Consider the following 17858-nt stretch of genomic DNA (forward strand, 5'->3'; position numbering starts at 1 on the left):
ACTTTCATCATCAACATCTATGATGCACGTGAGTGAAAGCTGCATCAAATGCTACCCAAATACCGCTCAAAGCTCCTAACAAGGTGCTAGGCCCAGTACACACGGATAGCCAATGGTGTGTAAGAAATTTCCCTTGTGATTTAAGGTATGGCCTTGGCTATTGCTCTTTCTGTCAGTAAGAGAAGGCTTATATTCATCTCATTGACTGTAAACATTCTATTCATGGCCAGGGACTATGGAAAGAAGGAATTGAGGTTGAATGGGTTAAGCACAGTTAAGCACACTATAACTGGTAGCAGCAGAGAGAGTGTCTTGTCCTGTCAGTTAAATTGGGTTTTTTTTGCCGTTTAGATGAAGCCCCCTAGGACAGGGGTCCCCAACCCCTGGTGCGCGGCCTGTTCGGAACCGGGCCGCACAGCAGGAGGTGAGCAGCAGGAGAGCGAGGGAAGCTTCATCGGCTGCTCCCCATCTCCCCATCGCTCGCATTACCACCTGAACAAACCCTATCGCCCCCTCCAACCCTGAACGTGGGAAAATTGTCTTCCACGAAACCAGTCCCTGGTGCCAAAAAGGTTGGGGACTGCTGCCCTAGGACACTGTATACTGTTTTCGAAGATAAGTTTTACCAAATAAAACCACTGTCTCGAGGGCCACTATCTTGATATGCTTGCAGTTGGGATTTCTGCAAAAGAACTCTTTGCTATCCAGCTCCTGAGTCTGCACACCCTTGCTGAACGGCTGTCCTGGGACCACCTGAGTCAGATGGGTTGGCAGGGGAGGCCTCTGGGTTTGCTGCATTTCAGCCGTCCTTCTCTCCAAGGCAGGGTTTGTATTTCTTTCTTCCTCAGTAAATTGTTAGAATATGTACCTGCGCTGAGTTTGCCAGCAGGTAAATCACACCCGGCAGATTCCCAGCCTGGCAGTTACAGGTGGAAGAAGCTTTTGAGTTTCAGGCCCTGAGCTTTGCACGGCCATTTCCCCCTCCTAAGTTCCAGGGCACAACTATTTGTCTTGTGGCTCTCTTTTTATTAGTGTAACGTGTAATCCCAGAAATGGTGTGGTATTAAATGTCATGCAGAGTTTGTGCAAGGACTGGTCCTGATTCAAGTTACAGACATGAGCAGTGCCTCAGGGAAGCAGGTCCCCTGTCTCCTTGTCCCCTCTGTCTGCCCGTTTCCCATCCACCCGTTCCCCTTCTCTTTCCTTTCCCCTTCCTCGTTTCCGTTTCTTCCTGTCCCCAAAACAAGATTTGCAGGTATTGCCCCCACAGTTTCCAGAAGCGCTCTCTTATATCTTGCAAAACACATTTCTTCCACAGAATCATGAAATAAGAAGATAACAGAAGGAGAGTGCAGAGATCAGGCAGGTTTCACAGTTCTTAGGCCAGTTATTAAGCTCTAACAAAAACAGGGGACTCTGACAAAAACAGCTCCAAACATGCCAATAAAGCCCCATTCCAGGGACAAAAGCGATCAAATGTGCTTATGATGTGTGTTCAAGTTGGCCTCTCTACCGTCTTAGAATCTCCACACCGATAACCACGAATGAACCTAGAGAGCTGCTTCCTTTGTTCAGAGGGAATAAAAGCATCTGTCTTTGGAGGCAGTGCTGTGAACATACCTATCCCAGAGAAGCAGGGACTTTGCCGCCACTGGGACGCCCTGCTCTGCCCTGCGAGCAGCTCTCCTCCTCGGCCCTCCCAGGAGCCAGCCATCCCCAACTCACATAAAACATGCCAGCCTGTGGGGACAGAGGGCACCAGCTAGTGTGGCCAAAGACAAGTTCCGTCAGTCGCTGCCTTCTTGTCTGGAGCAGAAAGCTGGGACTTTGAGGAGGACCGCATATGGCCAAGCCAGGCCGGCCCTGTGCGGCTCTGAGACTTAGTGAGGTAGCTTTTGGGAAACACATGCAGCTCTGCGAAAATCTGTTGCCCTCTTTGCCCTGGTTAAGACCTTTAGAGGCTTCTGTTAACACTTGGCTATCTATTAACATTCTCCTATGGTCTCCTCAAATTTTAACTTAAACTGTTATTTATTTATGGGATTATATACATGTTATACTTAAATATTCATTACAGAAACTTTATGGAATATGAAACACCACAAAGAAGAAAACAAAATCCCAATCCCATAATTCTGAAATAACCACAGTTCATAATTTGATGTCTTTGTTTCTAACATTTTATATGCTTAAAATTACATCTTTTTCTTTGCCAAAATGCAGTCATTCTGCACATACTGTTTTATAACTTTGTTTTTCTCATTTAACATTGTACTATAGGTATTTTTCCATTTCATTAAGTATTCTTCTATAACATAATTATATTGGTTACAGAATATTCCAACTTCTGAGAAGGTCATTGTTTATTCATCAGTACCCTATTTGTAAACATCATCTAGGATGTTTCAAGTAGTATGCTACTATAAATAATATCTAAATGAACATCCTTATGGCTAAATCTTCCAAATTCCTGAAATTCTTCCTTAGGACAAAAGGTTGGAAATAGAATCATAGACTCAGTAGGTAGGTACATTTTGATACATGTGGTAACATTATCCACTAAATACAATATGCCAATTTATATTCCATCCCCAGCTCCCCAACTAGATTATGAGTTCTTTGAGGCCCACGAATATGTGTCCCCAACAGTGGGGACAGTGTTGGACATACAGTACAAACCTGTGCTTCAGTTTCTTCATCTGTGAAATAGACATAATAATACCTACTTTGAAAAAAAATAGAATTTATCACATAGGGTTTATTTCCTGAGGATTATGCATTAGCACATTCAAGCCTGAGCCCAGTTCCTGACACATAAAGCTCAATAAATATTAGCCTAGTGTAAGAATTCTACTATATGGGGATTCTTCTGTATGAGGTATTGAAAGGATTAAGTAAAACAATGTATATAATGTGTTTGGGTCAGTGCTCAACACATACTAATTACTCAATAAAGAGCAGTTATGGGGACTTCCCTGGCGGTCCAGTGGTTAAGACTTCACCTTCCAATGCAGAGGCTATAGGTTTGATCCCTGGTCTGGGAGCTAAGATCCCACATGCCTTGCAGCCAAAAAACCAAAACATAAAAATCAAAAGAAATATTGTAACAAATTAAATAAAGCCTTTAAAAATGGTCCACATCAAAAAAATCTTTTAAAAAAGAGCAGTTATTGAGAACCAGACAAGTCTGTTTTAGGGGCACGTAGGCAACAAAGAGGAAGGTTGAAAGTAAGTATGTTGGAATCAGGATACAGCCCGAAGGACATGTTCTTCTCTAGGGAAACTCAGGTTGGGAGATGAGGAACAAAGAAAGGCAGACCAGGCAGTTGGGAACTCAGGCAGACAGACAGCAAATGGGGCACCAAGAGGGCAATGACTCATTTTGAGAAAACCATCCACCCCAGCCAGGAAGTTACTAGTGACAAACTTCCTGTGATATAAGGGATCAGTGTCTAAGTCTGGCCAGGCTGTGACCTAAAAGTAAAAATAAATGAATTGATCCCCATGTCTTACTCAGATAAGAATATGACAGAACTGATATGCTCATTGCTAGACGAAAGACAGATGGTCCCTCCGTGTTCAAGTTCAGCTTCCTTTCAGGGATAGAGAAGCTACTTCTGTGTCTGCTACAGGCTGCGAATCTATTATTCGAGATAATTAGGCATCCAGGCATTGTGAGCAAGGTTTTCTGCTGTCTAGCAGCCTTGACTACCCAACACTTGACCAAATTGTTCTTAAGTCTGGAGCTTTTATTACTTTAGAAAAACCAGGACAAAGAGCATTGCTTATAAGAGTGAATTAATTACCTGACTTTTCTTTTTCAGTTGTTAAGTGTCCATGGTTTCTGTTGAGAGTACATTTTAAATGCTTTTCTATTACCATCTACTTTACAATGAGCAAAACATACCAGTAGATTATGGATAAGCTTTAGGTAGAATCTACTTTTCATTTATGTTTTGTGTAGGTCAAATGAAAATAAATGCCAGAGAAGCACACACATCCTGAAATATACTGTGGTCTGTCTGGGAAAGCAAAGTCAAGACCATTCAAAAGCTCTGAAGTAAAGAATACCTTAATTTTGACTGTAAAACAAGTTTTCCTTTTTAATCTACCCTCACTGGCATCATGCAGCAACCCTCAGTGTGAGGCCCTGAACCTAACTCTCCCTGAGAAGCAATCTTGGCTCTCTTTGGATATTTGACATGGATCTAATTATTGTGGTTTTTCTATAGATCATTCCAGAAACACACAACCAAGGCTCAGGTGGAGCTCTTTGGTGGGGGTAGAGGAGGAAGGAGCCCAGGCAAACTTATGATTACTTGCCATGGCCTTATCGTAAACGTCCACCTGTAACTTCATTCACACAGTGAGAGCACCTAGGCCTCTGTCATCTTTAATAACTCAACCACCATTATGTGATCCTGCCTCTAAATCACTGGAATATTTTAAAAACAAGATATATGGAGAGGAAAGTAAGGATATTTATCTAACTTTGCATACTAAAGATAAACTTTTGAGTTGGCAGTCACGATAAAAATGAAAAAAAAAAAAAAGCATTGGTTATAGCTTTTCTGAATGAGACACCAGTGGAGAGCTTTTCACACTGTGCTCTATGACAGTAGAAGATTTCTGGACTTCTGAGGTTTAAGGGGCAAGCAGAAGTCACATTGATGCTTGGAATATGAATGAGTAAAGCCTTAAATATAGTATTAAAATGAGACTACTCTGACTTCTCTTTGCTTAAGAAAAAGTGGCTAAACTTTATTGCATGAATGTATGCATTCCCCTCCTCCTATCTCCACATAGCCTGTATATTCCTATTTCTGTGATCATCAAATTTAAGATGAAACATCCATAAAGGGTAAACCTGAGCAAAAGTAACTATAGGGCAAGTCAAATTAAATTCTTATGGTTCATTGAACAGCCATTAAAATAAGCCATCAGGGCTAAGCTGTTGGGGTGGTAAGTGGTGCATCTTTACATCACCAGAGAATTGCCTGGAGCTTTGCCCGGAGCTTTGCCCTGCAGGCATCGTTTCTATTGGGAATCACTCAGGAAAAAAGAAGCACAGACTGGAGCCTCTTCATTCCATTGTTGGGGAAGATTCTTAGAAAGGAAGGTGTAACCTGAAGATGGAGTGATTTCTGTGCTGGGACCCAGACTTTGGCAGAAGGTTCTGGCAGAATAGACCTACTTGAGCACACTTTGTACATGCGTGATGCGCCATCTAGTGGTTAAGTGACCCTAACATTAATGAAAAGGAAAATGGTCTTTTCTGGCCTCTTATGCTTCCAAACTCTCCACCACTTGATTGGAGCAGCAGGAGAGGTTTGATGCTGTAGGCTATTTGGGGGGAAGAAAAATATCTATTTTCTTAGAAGCCATATATTGATCCAAATTAGTGGGGAGGGGCGAGTAGAAACACTGATATTACAGTAATTATGCATGCCAGAGGTTGCAAATCGGCAGTGTTTGCCCCAGAGTACTTTTTTCCATTTTAGTTTATTGAGGTATGTCGTACAAATGTCGTACACAAATCTTTATGATACATTTGTAAAATTTTGCATATGTATAATTTGCATAATCACCACCTGAATCAAGATAGAGAATTTTTCCAGCCTGTCAGCAGCCTCCCCCCTGCCCAGTCCCCTCAATCCTCCCTCAGAGATACGACTCTTCAGAGCCCTGTCACCATAGATTTGTAATGATGTCATTAAAATATGTACTCCTAACCCTAACCTCTGGGAAAGGATAAAATCCTGTAATCACCATTTTAATAGTTTGCCCAAAAGGGGACAGTTTTCTCATCAGAAACATTCTGTGGCTAAACAAAGGTGCCACATTTCCTGGGTTTGCTGTTTTTCAGAATCTAAGTGGCATAATGTTCCTCTCCTCAATCTCAATTCCTCATACATTGTTTTCCTTACCAAGCTTCTCACTGAGAGATGTAGCTCTTTGGTGCACTGATTGTTTTTTTCTCAATTGTCTCTGCAGGCAGCCAAGTCAATTTTCAAAGAAATCCCATTACTTTTGAGTGGCATTTCAGAGTGCCACTGACTGTCATGGCAAAGCCTGTAAACTCTGATGCAGTGTTTCAGAAATTTATGTGACTATCATGTCACCAGCGACTGCGTGACACTCTGTTCATAATAAGCCAAGCAAACTGTAATGGTGAGAAAGGTTCTCAAACTTATAATTCAGCAAAGGCTAACTTATAATGCGTAGCATCATTCAGTCATGGTTGCCATTTCTACAGGACCTCTTTCTGTTCAAATAAACTAAATTCCCTCTGAAGGTCAACATGTTTAATATGTCAAGAAGCAGAGCTAGTTCTGAAATAAAATTATTGTGATTATTCCCGAGTTGTCTTGTGCATATCTATTTATTTGATTTTTGAACAAACACACAGTCAATCAGCCATCAGGTCCAGCGAGCAAATTACTTCGCAGTGTTTTGCAAGGTGCTGGAGATAGAAAAGCGTAAGGTATGTAAGTCCTCCCTCGCTGTCGTGGAGTTCACCTTTGTTTAGACCTGTTGTCCCGTGGCCTGCAAACTGTGTATAAAGACATGGCTGCCTCTGGGGATAACAAACAAGGCAGGAATATAGGCATTATCCTAACTTATTCCTTTTTATAAATAACTTGTACTTTGTCCTAATTATTTGTCATGGATTTGGAAAAGAGAAGAATATAGAGAAGAAAATTCAAAATTCCCTAATCCACCAAAGAAAGAAAGTCTATAACGGCTTTAATTCCTTCCAATGAATTATAATTCTCTTACTTTTTCTGTGTGTATGTGCAAATATATATTTATTTTATGGAATTGAGATATTATGATTTTTCTCTATCATAAGAAACTCTTGAAACATATTTAATATTGTGAGTGACTTTATAATTTCTGGAATATCTTCATAGTTTTTTAACTACTACCTGTTATTGGAAATTTTGATTGTTTGCTGTTTTTGAAATAATTACAGAGATTTATTATTTGAAATGAACTCTGACTTTTTACCATACTTAACAGCCAGAACTACCAGAATAGGGTTAAATAATAATGGTGATGCCGGTTGTCCATGGTTTGTTCCTAATTATAAAGTCAATAACTCCGGTATTTGTTAAATATTATGACCACTTCTGAGTTGAGCTGGATAAAAATCATATTAAGTGCCTTAAGTTCCACGTTTTAAACATCAGCAGTGGAGAACGGAACATTGCCAAATGTCTTTCAGTGCAGGTGGAATAATTAGGTTTGTACCAATTTGGCCTATGGACGTGTGATAATTATATTCATAGATTTCCTAATGTTGGTCCCCCTCCACCAGAATGAATACTACTATATCATAGAGTAATATACTTTTAATGAATTGTCAAATTCAGCTCCATACTATTGATTTTAGGATTTTAAATCCATGTGTATTGAGCATTGTTCTGGAGAGATAACTCCTATGTCAGGGTTAGAGACACTCTGTTTGTCTCATTCTGGTCTATGAATGCAGGTTGCTGAAATTGGCATGGGGGACCTGTTTATGTCTATTATTCATTCTCCTTTTTTTCTTTACCTCTTATCCCAACTCAAATAAATGTGTTTTTTTTTCCTTTTGTGAATTCACTAAGTACTTTTCTTAACCTCTCTCAAAGCATTCATCACACTCTTATATTAAAATTTTCTGTCTGTGTGCCCTCTGTTCTTGTATGAGTGGTCTGTGTCTTACAGTCAAGAGTTTTCCATCCCTCCCTCTTAGTCACTGAGTGATGTCCACCTAACCTCTCCTGAGGGTCCCGGCAAAGCGCTGCAGGGACAGTTGGTGGAAATACACTTCCATGAGTTTTGTCAGTCCACTTAGATCTCCAAACGAGCCCATCACTAAGCTAAGGAGGAAAGCAAGGAAGTGAGAGTAATTCCAAAATTTTGTGGCTACCGTGCTTCTGTGTGGCAGCAGTATGAGTCCAGAAGGCATGAATCAACTTCCAAAGGCTTAGGAGCAGATACAGCAAGGATGAGAGCCAAGCACTAAAACCAGCCGTCCTGTATCTGCCCCAGGTGGCGGCTCCATCCTGGTCCTGATGGTGGATAACAAAGGGAACCAATTACTTCAAATACTTTCGCCTGCCTCAAGTACATACTCTTAAAACTAAGTATATTCATTATATTCTAATAATTTTTTTTAAATCCTTCCAACACTCATCTCAAGACATCACTTCAATATGATATCTTTCAGTTGCCAGTTCTTTCCCAGGGGAAGGCTTACAAAATTCAGGACCCAGTACAGGCTCCCCTACTAGACTATAAACCACTTGAGGACAGGGAGTAGGTCTCAAGTGTATTCTAACTCACTGTGCTAAGCATATAGTTTAAACTTAACTAGTGTTTCTGGAATTAATTACTCTTTATTTTCTTGCAATGTAATGTTATTAAATGGTATTCCTCACACTTATTTAAAGGCCAAAAGCAACTTCAAGGATGATACAGGCCTTTTAACCAGTAGTGAGAAATAGAATCAATTGAAAATGCAATGAAAATTAACGGGAGAAATGGCAACAAAAGTGAATGGGAGCATAAGTACACTGTTCAAGCTAGAATCCAAAGGAATGTTATGCCACCAGGGGAATCGTTCAGGTGATGATTCTTCTAAGTACCTTGTCAGCCTTCAGACCATCCTTGCAGGGCGTAGTCAGTGGATATCATTGACTTCATGCTTCTTTGCAGTAACTAGAGTTCCTTTGAAGGCAAAGTGAAAAGCTGCGTTCAATGATTACTTTCTCCTTTTCCTTAGGGTGTTAAATACCACATTATTTGAAAGTTGGGAGATTGTTGGACCTTACCCTTCCTGGTGGGTTTTTAACCTACTGCTGTTGGTAATACAAGGCTTGAACTGCTTCTGGTCTTACTTGATCGTAAAAATAGCTTGCAAAGCTATTTCAAAAGGCAAGGTAAGATAAAACTCACCCTTTCTAATATGTCCCAGAAAATTATGGTTTTGTGTTCTTCTAATCAACAAGAAATTATTTATTATTTAGAATTTCTTCAAAACTGTTTTTTCTCCTTCAAGGTTTATCATAACCTCTTTGAAACACAATATAAAGTTTCATTTTCTTCTGTTTAGTTGATTTTTTTACACATAGCATCGCTTTGCTGAATGATCTGCATTTATAATTTTAGATTCAATGGAGGTGTATTATTTGTTGTGTTCCTACTCTCCCTTTCTCTGTCTCCCTTGGTCCTCCTCTGATTATACTTATACCAAACAGAAATTTAATAATTCTTTTATGAGAAAGGGTTGCTTGACGCAGTATGACCATTTATGACTTTGTCAGTAAAAATTTAGTTAAAGCCCTTTGGTTAAAAATGGGCTCATGAAGCTGATTTGAATAAAGCTTCCCAGGCCTCAAGCCCTCTGTGTAGAGCAGTGACTTTTCTGGAACGTTCTCTGTGACATTTTCTTACTTTCATTGTTCGTTCTCTTCCTTCTGCCAACCTGGAAGTCTGGGAAGTGGAACCCTTTACATGTAAGTTTCTCACGCCTCTCTCTCTATGCCAGTCCTGGGTCCCACGTTAGCCCTTTGGAGGGGCACTCTGATGCTTTTGTTTCCACGCATATTGTTCTGTCTAATCTGTTGGCACTGCCTGGAGGCTCTAACCGAGGTGTAGCTCCCACCAGCTGTGAGGGATGCTAGGGACAGCTCAGTTAGTGACCTTTTGTGTGAGCTTTCATTCTGCTAAATTTTGCATGATCCAATGGAGGAGATGGATTTCTTTCACTGGTATTCAACATGTCAGCTAAAAAACAGAAATAGACCAAAGTGAAGTAGGAGAAACAGAACTAAGTTGGGGAGAGGATCAACGCGGTCCCGAAGGGAGACCAGAGCATCGGCTCTTTGCCAGGGCTGCCCTGGGCAGCAGGGCAGCACGTTACTGCCTTGTGAGCCCCTTCCGCCGGGGCTCGGGACATCTAGTCACGTACTATGAAGCCAGTTCTCGGCATCAGCTCCTATGTAAATACAAAATATTTTGAGCAATGAATTGTTTAAAAGCAAAAGTTCATTTTTTCTCGGTGACCTCATACTCTTTAAAATGAGCATGCATTTCTATTTTAAAAAACGCTCCTGTCCTCATTTGGAAACAAATCAATGTGCACAATACTGTCAAGATGATAATGGTAACTGAAGATGCAAGGAGGCTGTAGATTAGATCATTTGTGTCCTTATTGCATTGCTATTTCCACCAGATACACTGTCTTCTCTCTAGTTTACTTCTTTAACTTTATTAGGAGACAGTCAATTTTATTCCAGATCTCAGGCTTCAAAAATATCTTAACTGCCTTTGCTGTTCACCTAGGGCAGTAAGATTCATCTTGGCCATGAATTATGGACTCTGTATTCCTGTGGGTTATTTTGAGATATTCTAAATCGTTCCTTCCTTTGGAGGTAACATAAATATAGATTTTTTTTTTCCAAATGCAATTAAAAATCATCTTATTAAGCATGCAAATGTAAATTAATCGCTCTCTGAAACTGGAGTTTTCTTTCCTATTAGCAGCTTAATTTATGACTAATGGATTTCTAAACATAGTGGAGCTTTTCTTCTAATGCTGTCTTTGTGACCATTTTTTTTTTTTTAAGTTAAAGTATCCTTATAATCTTGTCATTTTGGTGTGTCAGTATCTAAATCTTCTTGGAGATGGTCCTTGTGAGTCTCATCTCATCTCAAGGGCCATTGGAGTGAGGTCCATTTTTACATATTTACTCAGTCACCTCTGCTTAGGCCGGAGCAGCTGTGCTCAGCTCAGGACTTTCTCCTGTCCCCACCTCACCCCACCCCACCTGACGGAGGTGACGTTCTCCTGCAGTGAGGGTGGCTTCTCAAATTGGGAGGGCAGTGGATTCCAGGGTTCTCCGGTTGGGGGGTAGCAGTGACAGAGAGGATGAGATGTGGAACCCAGTTCATTCTGAAAAGCCTGCCAGGAGATTCTGCCAACTTCCCAAGCCACCTCTTAGAGAATCATAAGGGACTAGACTGGGAAACTTTCTGTGAAGCCAAGCAAGCTACCAGGTTCCTATTGCTACCACCACCAATAAGTAAACAGCACGCAGTTACTCAAAGGTCTTAAAGCCTGTGGGAAAAAAGTGTTTACCATGACGTAGACATAGAGTAGGAGGTTCAAACTCTTTCAATTTTAAAAGCAGTAGAGTATTTCTGTAATTTCTTCCTACATTACCTCCTTGTGAGACAGTATGATTTTTTTTCATCCTTTGTGGTAACATACAGATTTATATCCTGGTGCCTTACTCATGACTTGTAGAGTCTGGATGGAGGAGAGAAGAACCCTGGAATGATGGGAACCAATTCATGATGATCGAGCCAGTAGATTTTTCTTGGGAAATATTTTCAACTAGACCTCACCCAGCAAGTGCCCCAAATGCCTCCTGCTGCCATTAGTTGTTATGTGGTATACACAACAAAATTTCTACTTAATTCTAGCAGACAAAAAAGAAAAGTTAAATCATCAAAGAATGCATTAAAAAGCCAAATAAGAATGATGTTGTAGTGAACAGAGCTAGTGAATATCTCCATTAGTGTAGTTAATTAAGAGCTGACTTTAAATGATTCTCAAAGAGAATGTGATCATCAGAGAATAAATGGATCCATTTGTACCAAATTCCTATAGTGCCATTCCAGTAGTACCATATGCCACTTTGCCAGTAAGAGTGGGGTTCATGGTCTAGTACATTCTCAATATCCAAAGGTACCTTAAGGAAGTCAACAAAGCTAGCCCCCGTGCTGCCTAAATCCACCTACATTCCTTGATAACTGACTTAGTCGCCCAAATGTCTATCTCCAAGGAAGGGTAACTTATTACTATGGCAATGTTCCTATCCTCTTTGATTTTTTAAATATTTAGATCTGGTTTTCTTCATGTATGATTGTGCATATACTTCTGAGCATGCCATACCTTAACGGTTCCTTCGGAGCTGGCTGCACTCACCTTCTCGTATTCCACAGGTGTCCAAGGATGATCGAAGCGATATTGAGTCTAGCTCAGATGAGGAGGACTCGGAACCTCCAGGGAATAACCCCCATGCCGCGACCACCACCAATGGGACCAGTGGTACCAACGGGTATCTCCTCACTGGCCCTTGCTCCATGGATGATTAATTACTCCAAACTACAAGTCCCAAATAAAGTGAACTGTTTGTTCCTGGAAGTATTTAATAAGTTGCAAATGCAGTTCCTTTCATAATCTCTCAGCACCAGAAACAAAAATTAGGATTATCAAAGCATTTTGAATAGTGCACTGCCATATGTCCTGTCTGTGAATGAGGAAGAATTACCATTCTGTATATGTAGGCATGCTTTATGTAATTGGCACAAGGGAACAGTATTTGCATTTGTACTGTCTTAGAATATTATTTATTTTTTTGTATTTGTTTGTGAATCTGTGGACAACAGAGGGTTTCCTCACTCCTTTTACTCTCTGGGTTCGTGACAGGGAGGGGGGCACTCCATCTGCTTATAGCCCTTTCTATTCCCCTAAGCCAGTCCGCTAGGAGCATTAGCTTAATTGGTCACTTAGAGCAAGCAAATCCCGGTGCAGGATTCTCGTACAGCTCCAAATAGGTTTGCTTTCTTTGTGTTACAGTGCCTGTTTCGAAATGGCCTGTACAGTCTCAGTGAGCTTTCTCCCAGTGTAAAGTTGAAACAGGATGAGCTCAGTTTTGTAATTGTCACTCTTCGTGGTCAATTAGCTGTTGCAATTAAAGAGTGTGGTTATTGGAGGACTTAAAAATTTTGTTTTGTATTACATTGCTTTGGATTAGATGTCATTTCTTATTCACACGGCCAAGATTTATTCAGTGACAATGGCAGCTAGCTGGGGATTAACTTTGGAGGTTACAGAGATTTTTTTTATTCTCTATTATGGGGTCAGTGCTCTGGCTCTGAAGGAAGACTTAAGGTCATGGTTACAAACAAAGAAGTCACTCTTCCTACTGGGAATTTGTCCCATGATCTGAGAATAATACAAAGAGAGCAGCAGATTTCAACCAGGTTTTACCACTACCCCTGTAATTAGTGCTGTCTTTTGCCATGTCATGAAAAAAAGAAGCTAAATATATTTGGGGACAGAAAAAGGAGACTTCCAAGAGTTGGCAAAAGTCACCTGTAATGCAAAGTACTTTTCCACAACCAGCTTTCAAGAAAGTGCCCTATCTAGTATTTGATCTTGATGTTTTTATTTTTCTGAGCAAAATAAAGCCAATGGGAGGAAGACCATTTTACCCTTTGTCTTTTCTCCTTAAACATAACCCATAACATAACAGAATTTCCTGTTACTAGAAACTGAGCAGTGTTACACTCTAAGTCCTTTTGTTTGCTTCTTTGAAGAACTTGCTCAGTTTCCAGGAATTTTTGTTCAAAGGGAGCTATTTCCAGAAAAAAAACAATAAAAATTCTACTCAGCAATGAGAAAGATTACTGAAAAAATAAGTTTCCATAATCTCCTACAGGGCAGTGTTATTTATGTATAGTTAAGAAAACCATACACATAAACCAAAGATTTTATCTCTTTTCTTGAAACCAACTTTTAGTAAGAGGGAATAAAAAGGTATTATAAATACTTATTTCATAAATCAGAAAGACCATCTTCTAAAAAAAGAGTCCCAAACCACAATGCAGTGATATCAATGTGCAAGTCAGGGCTAGTGAAGGGAACAGCAAAATACTAGGAAGTGCATGTCCTGCTCAAAACCATTCATATTCAATTCAAATTTTTAAAAAATTTGAAATAAAGCTTTGTGCCCACAGTGTGCAACATGAGTATTAATACTTCCAAACAAAAACCTCACGCTGTAATGTTAACTCTTTTCCCACCTATTTATAAAATAGTGTGTTTTGGGTATGGTCCATAGTAATGATTGAAGAGCCTTGGAAATATGTCTGCTTGTTTATTGAAGAAACAGTATAACTAACTCTTCTTGTAAAGCCTTATTATTTTATTTCACAGAACAGGGATATGTCTAGGAGTGTAATTTGTGGCTGGTCGTGTTTGTAAGACCGATCATTAAATACCAAATATACTTGTTAAGTCATCTGAACATCTGCTAAAATGCAGATATATAAAAAGTAAACAGCATGCATGTTATAGCTGAAAATTTTTGAGAAGGTGAAAGTTTCTTATCAGCTAAAATATGGAACAGAAGAATGACTTGTGCCTTGCTTTAGTGTCTAGAGCAAGTCTTCTGATGGGTGAAATAAACCAGAGAACCACAGTGTGTTCAACTTTGGATCATCTGACACTTTTAGCACAGAAAAATAATTTCAAAAGATCAGCTTGTAAATTAAAGGTTTAGAAGATTTGCATGAAATGAAGAAAATTAAGTCTGTCCTTAACAAAGACATCTGAACAATCTTTTGTTTTTCCCAAAAGTCACTTAGAACGATTGAGAATTCTCAGAGCCTCTCTGACCAATGGCAGTAACTTAATGCAGTCCTCTATGTATCTGTGGATTTTTATTTCATTTCACATTTTAAGGCAAAGAGTTCTTTTTGACCAATGAGAATGGTGTTTGTAGGTCTTTTGAGATGAAGAATAATAGATCTTGTCTACTGCTGTCCCATGGTGGCCTGATAAGGCTGAGAGAGGAAAATATGTGAGATAGCCTATCGTAAACCTGTGCCAAGCCATAGCTTTGGAAGTGGATTTTGTAAAGTAAACTGTAGGTTTAGTAAGAGTGTTGTTTCCCATTGATTAACTTAGCCTGTCCTGGTCATATTCAAACCTTCCCAAGGTACAAAGAGATATGTAGGAAGGAGTCTAGAAAAGGTAATGTCTTATTCTCCAATTCTATAGCTTTTGTAGATTGATTAGAGGGAGAAAAATGTAGAAAATCAAGTAGAATTTGGCCTTGGGTCAATAAATGGTATAAAAATATGTGATCTATGTATGTACCTGTATGTTTCTCAGAAAAACGTGATAAAACCAAAATATCACTGACTTGTCCTTATCCATATTCTTTTCATGAAAACCATCTGCCATGTGCAATAGAAACTTCCCACCTCCTTCTCCACTTCCTGTTCATGGCCCCCCGTCAGCTGAGAGTGGTAGACTCCTTCAGCCTCTTTGTCTCAGAGCTAAGATCATGGAGGCCCTAAAGTCAGCATCTAAGTAGTTCCCATTTCCAAACTAAGTGATACGAATGTTGAGAATGGGGCAGCAACTGCTTTGGATTATTAATCTAAGTGTTGGAAAAAATGCACATGATTTCTGCTTCACCCCAGGATTTTATTAACATCCAACTCCTGCTAGGCTGCTAGACAGATGGTATCCTGAGATACCATCAGATAATGAAACAGGCATCTAACAAAAATGAACTAGGAAAAAAGATAGGCTCTCCAAAGAAAACAAGCAATTGGGTGAGAGAAATAACTCTTTAGTGGGATAAAATCAGGTGATCACCTTTAGCCAAAATGGTGGGTAAACCTCAAAATGTCCAGTTCTGTTACCAAATTTTCCATTCTGAGTATTGGATAGCGTTTGAATTTGAGCAAACTAAATGCTTGCACCTTGGGTAGAAAGGGCCTGAATCTTCCACTCTATATTTTTCAACCTCATTTATCTGGGCCAAAGTAAAAAAATCACATTTCATTCCAAGTTACCTGAGTCTTTACGAAAGAGCTCTTCCAAGAGAACTTTATGGACACCTGTGATTGTTCCCAATCTATTCATGATTTTTGCATTGGTAGTTATTTTTGTCCCCTTCTTGGAGATGTTAATGCCAAAGTTGCCTGAATATTTGAGTATTTTTTTCTTAATTTGAAGTATGAAAAGTATACAGAATAATTCTGAAGGTATTAAATAATTCTCTTTATCAGTATGTGTGATGATATCATTATGTCCAAAGAGGTTTCAAGAAATCCTTTGGAAATAAGAGGTTAAATGTTTACATTTCGTGTGCTATTTGAGATCTTAAGATTCTAATTAGCTTACTTTTTTTACTTTGTCTTTGGCTCATTCCTGCGTTGTAGATAAATATTAGTAGCCCTGAAATGTTCCTAATGTTAAAATAAGAAAAGATCAAATGAGATCAAAGTCTGCACTTGTGTGCTGTCCATGGAAGGAGTGCTGTCAGTCACAAACAGTTCACGCAAAATGCAGCAAGATATTTTTTTAAATGAAGTTATTGTTGTCCCAGAGTAGGGATAAGTTTCTCTTGGTTAAATGAAATTGTACCATTATCAAATTACCAGATAGTAATTAGCACTGGTTCGCTGTGGCCACATTTTAATTCTTCATTAGTAATAGGCCAGAAAAAGGCCCTGTGGTTTGCATTTGTATGCGTGGTCCCCTCCCGTCCCCTAGGGGGCGCTCAGTAGATGCCGAGGAGGCCTGTTCACTGGTCCACTCTATGCTATTGGAACGCCTCTAACATGCGCTCGGAGGGAGCATACCTGATGCTGGTTTTTATGGAGAAAATTGTGTTCGAGAACATAAAACAAGTAACTGTTAATAAGATCTGTAGATACCCAAAGGAGAACTTTAGTCTTTCCAATGTGAGTTCAACCTGAAGCCTTTGAAAGGAGCACATTACCAAATCACTACAAGCTGAGACCCCATCCGCTCAAAGTCTCTGCAGGCAGACAGCCCATCATATGGTGTCTCCACAAGACTAGACAGTCTCAAGATTGCCCAGGAAGCAATGGGAAGGGACCACTAGCCTAAGATCTGTCTTGTTTATCTTTCACTCACATTCCTTTAAGTCTCCTGGGACTCTTAATAAAAGGAAGCCAGAATATTGTCACTTATCTGCTATCAATTTCCCAATAGCCTTTGGATCAGTTGTGTACCATACTTCCTTCTATGCCTGATTCCATTTTTCCTAAAAAGTATTGTACCCACGTGAGCCTGTTATCCTTAACACAAGTCCATGAAAGCTTGGCTTCCTATTTCGGTATATGTTGCATGGCCTGGAAACCAGGGAACAACAGCTGTTGGTATGGTATGATTTCTGTGTTAGGTGAAAAATTAGATTTTATAGAGACATCTTTTTTTCTTTTGAATCTACAGTAATTTTTTTAAACTGTCATTGTAAAACTGCTCTTAAAAATTAGGGCTTTTTAAAGATTAGTTGCCAAAGAGAAATTAGCTCTGTAATAGGAACAGTTATGTGGTGATTCTGGAACTTAGAGCTTCATTAATTTAAACATGGAAAACACCCTCCAAGTTTGATTTCCCAAAGTTTCATAAAGCCTCTAAGCTCATGATTTTCATCACCTCTTTACCCACATGATCAGTTACCTCCATAGCCAATTTGGTGTCATGCAAGGGGAAAGTGGTTAGATTGGGGATTTGATTTTTTTTCAACTTGCCGTGAGAAATAGAATAGGTGGCAAAACCTTATGTGTTAAGACAATTCAGCGCTTGAGCATCTCTGTCAGAAATGGAATGATGTACTGTTAGCCAATTAGAATTATTTTATGTATTGTTATTATGTTTTGCTGATTTTTATATGAAAATATAATTATTCATTCTTGATCCCTGGAAGCAATCATTGTAATGAGGATCATTTTACTTTGAAAACACTTTCATAATAAAGATAAGTATTAAGAGTACAGTGTAAATGCCCTTTTCTGTAAGCACTACCGAGCTTGTGTTGGTAATATGTCACATCTTCCTGGATAAGATTTATCCTCACATCATCCTATGAGTTTCTTGTAAGCCTTCTCAAATCTCAGTAGTCTCTGTGATTACACAAAAGGATGTAATATTTATACGTTCCATATAATGTTCTATTTATATGTTATTTTGTCGAGAATTTAGCTAAGCTACTTGATGGTGGTGTTGCCACAGCAACCATTTTGTTTGC

General features: G+C 39.4%; 1 protein-coding gene across 2 annotated transcripts in view; it reads left to right on the forward strand.

The window, feature by feature from the left end:
- CERS6 (ceramide synthase 6) overlaps positions 1–17599 on the forward strand; it is a 333969-nt gene extending 316370 nt beyond the window's left edge. Inside the window, exons 9-11 of one of the 2 annotated variants that reach the window (XM_059053958.2) lie at positions 8774–8930; positions 9483–9506; positions 12001–17599. In XM_059053958.2, the coding sequence (XP_058909941.1) occupies positions 8774–8930; positions 9483–9506; positions 12001–12153 (334 nt within the window). In that variant the 3' untranslated portion in view covers positions 12154–17599. The remainder of the gene's footprint in view (positions 1–8773; positions 8931–9482; positions 9507–12000) is intronic. The other variant, XM_059053959.2, reaches the window with a different exon arrangement.
- Positions 17600–17858: the final 259 nt, after the last annotated feature.

Source organism: Kogia breviceps, chromosome 2, assembly GCF_026419965.1.
Source record: "Kogia breviceps isolate mKogBre1 chromosome 2, mKogBre1 haplotype 1, whole genome shotgun sequence".
NCBI classification, from domain to species: Eukaryota; Metazoa; Chordata; class Mammalia; order Artiodactyla; family Physeteridae; genus Kogia; species Kogia breviceps.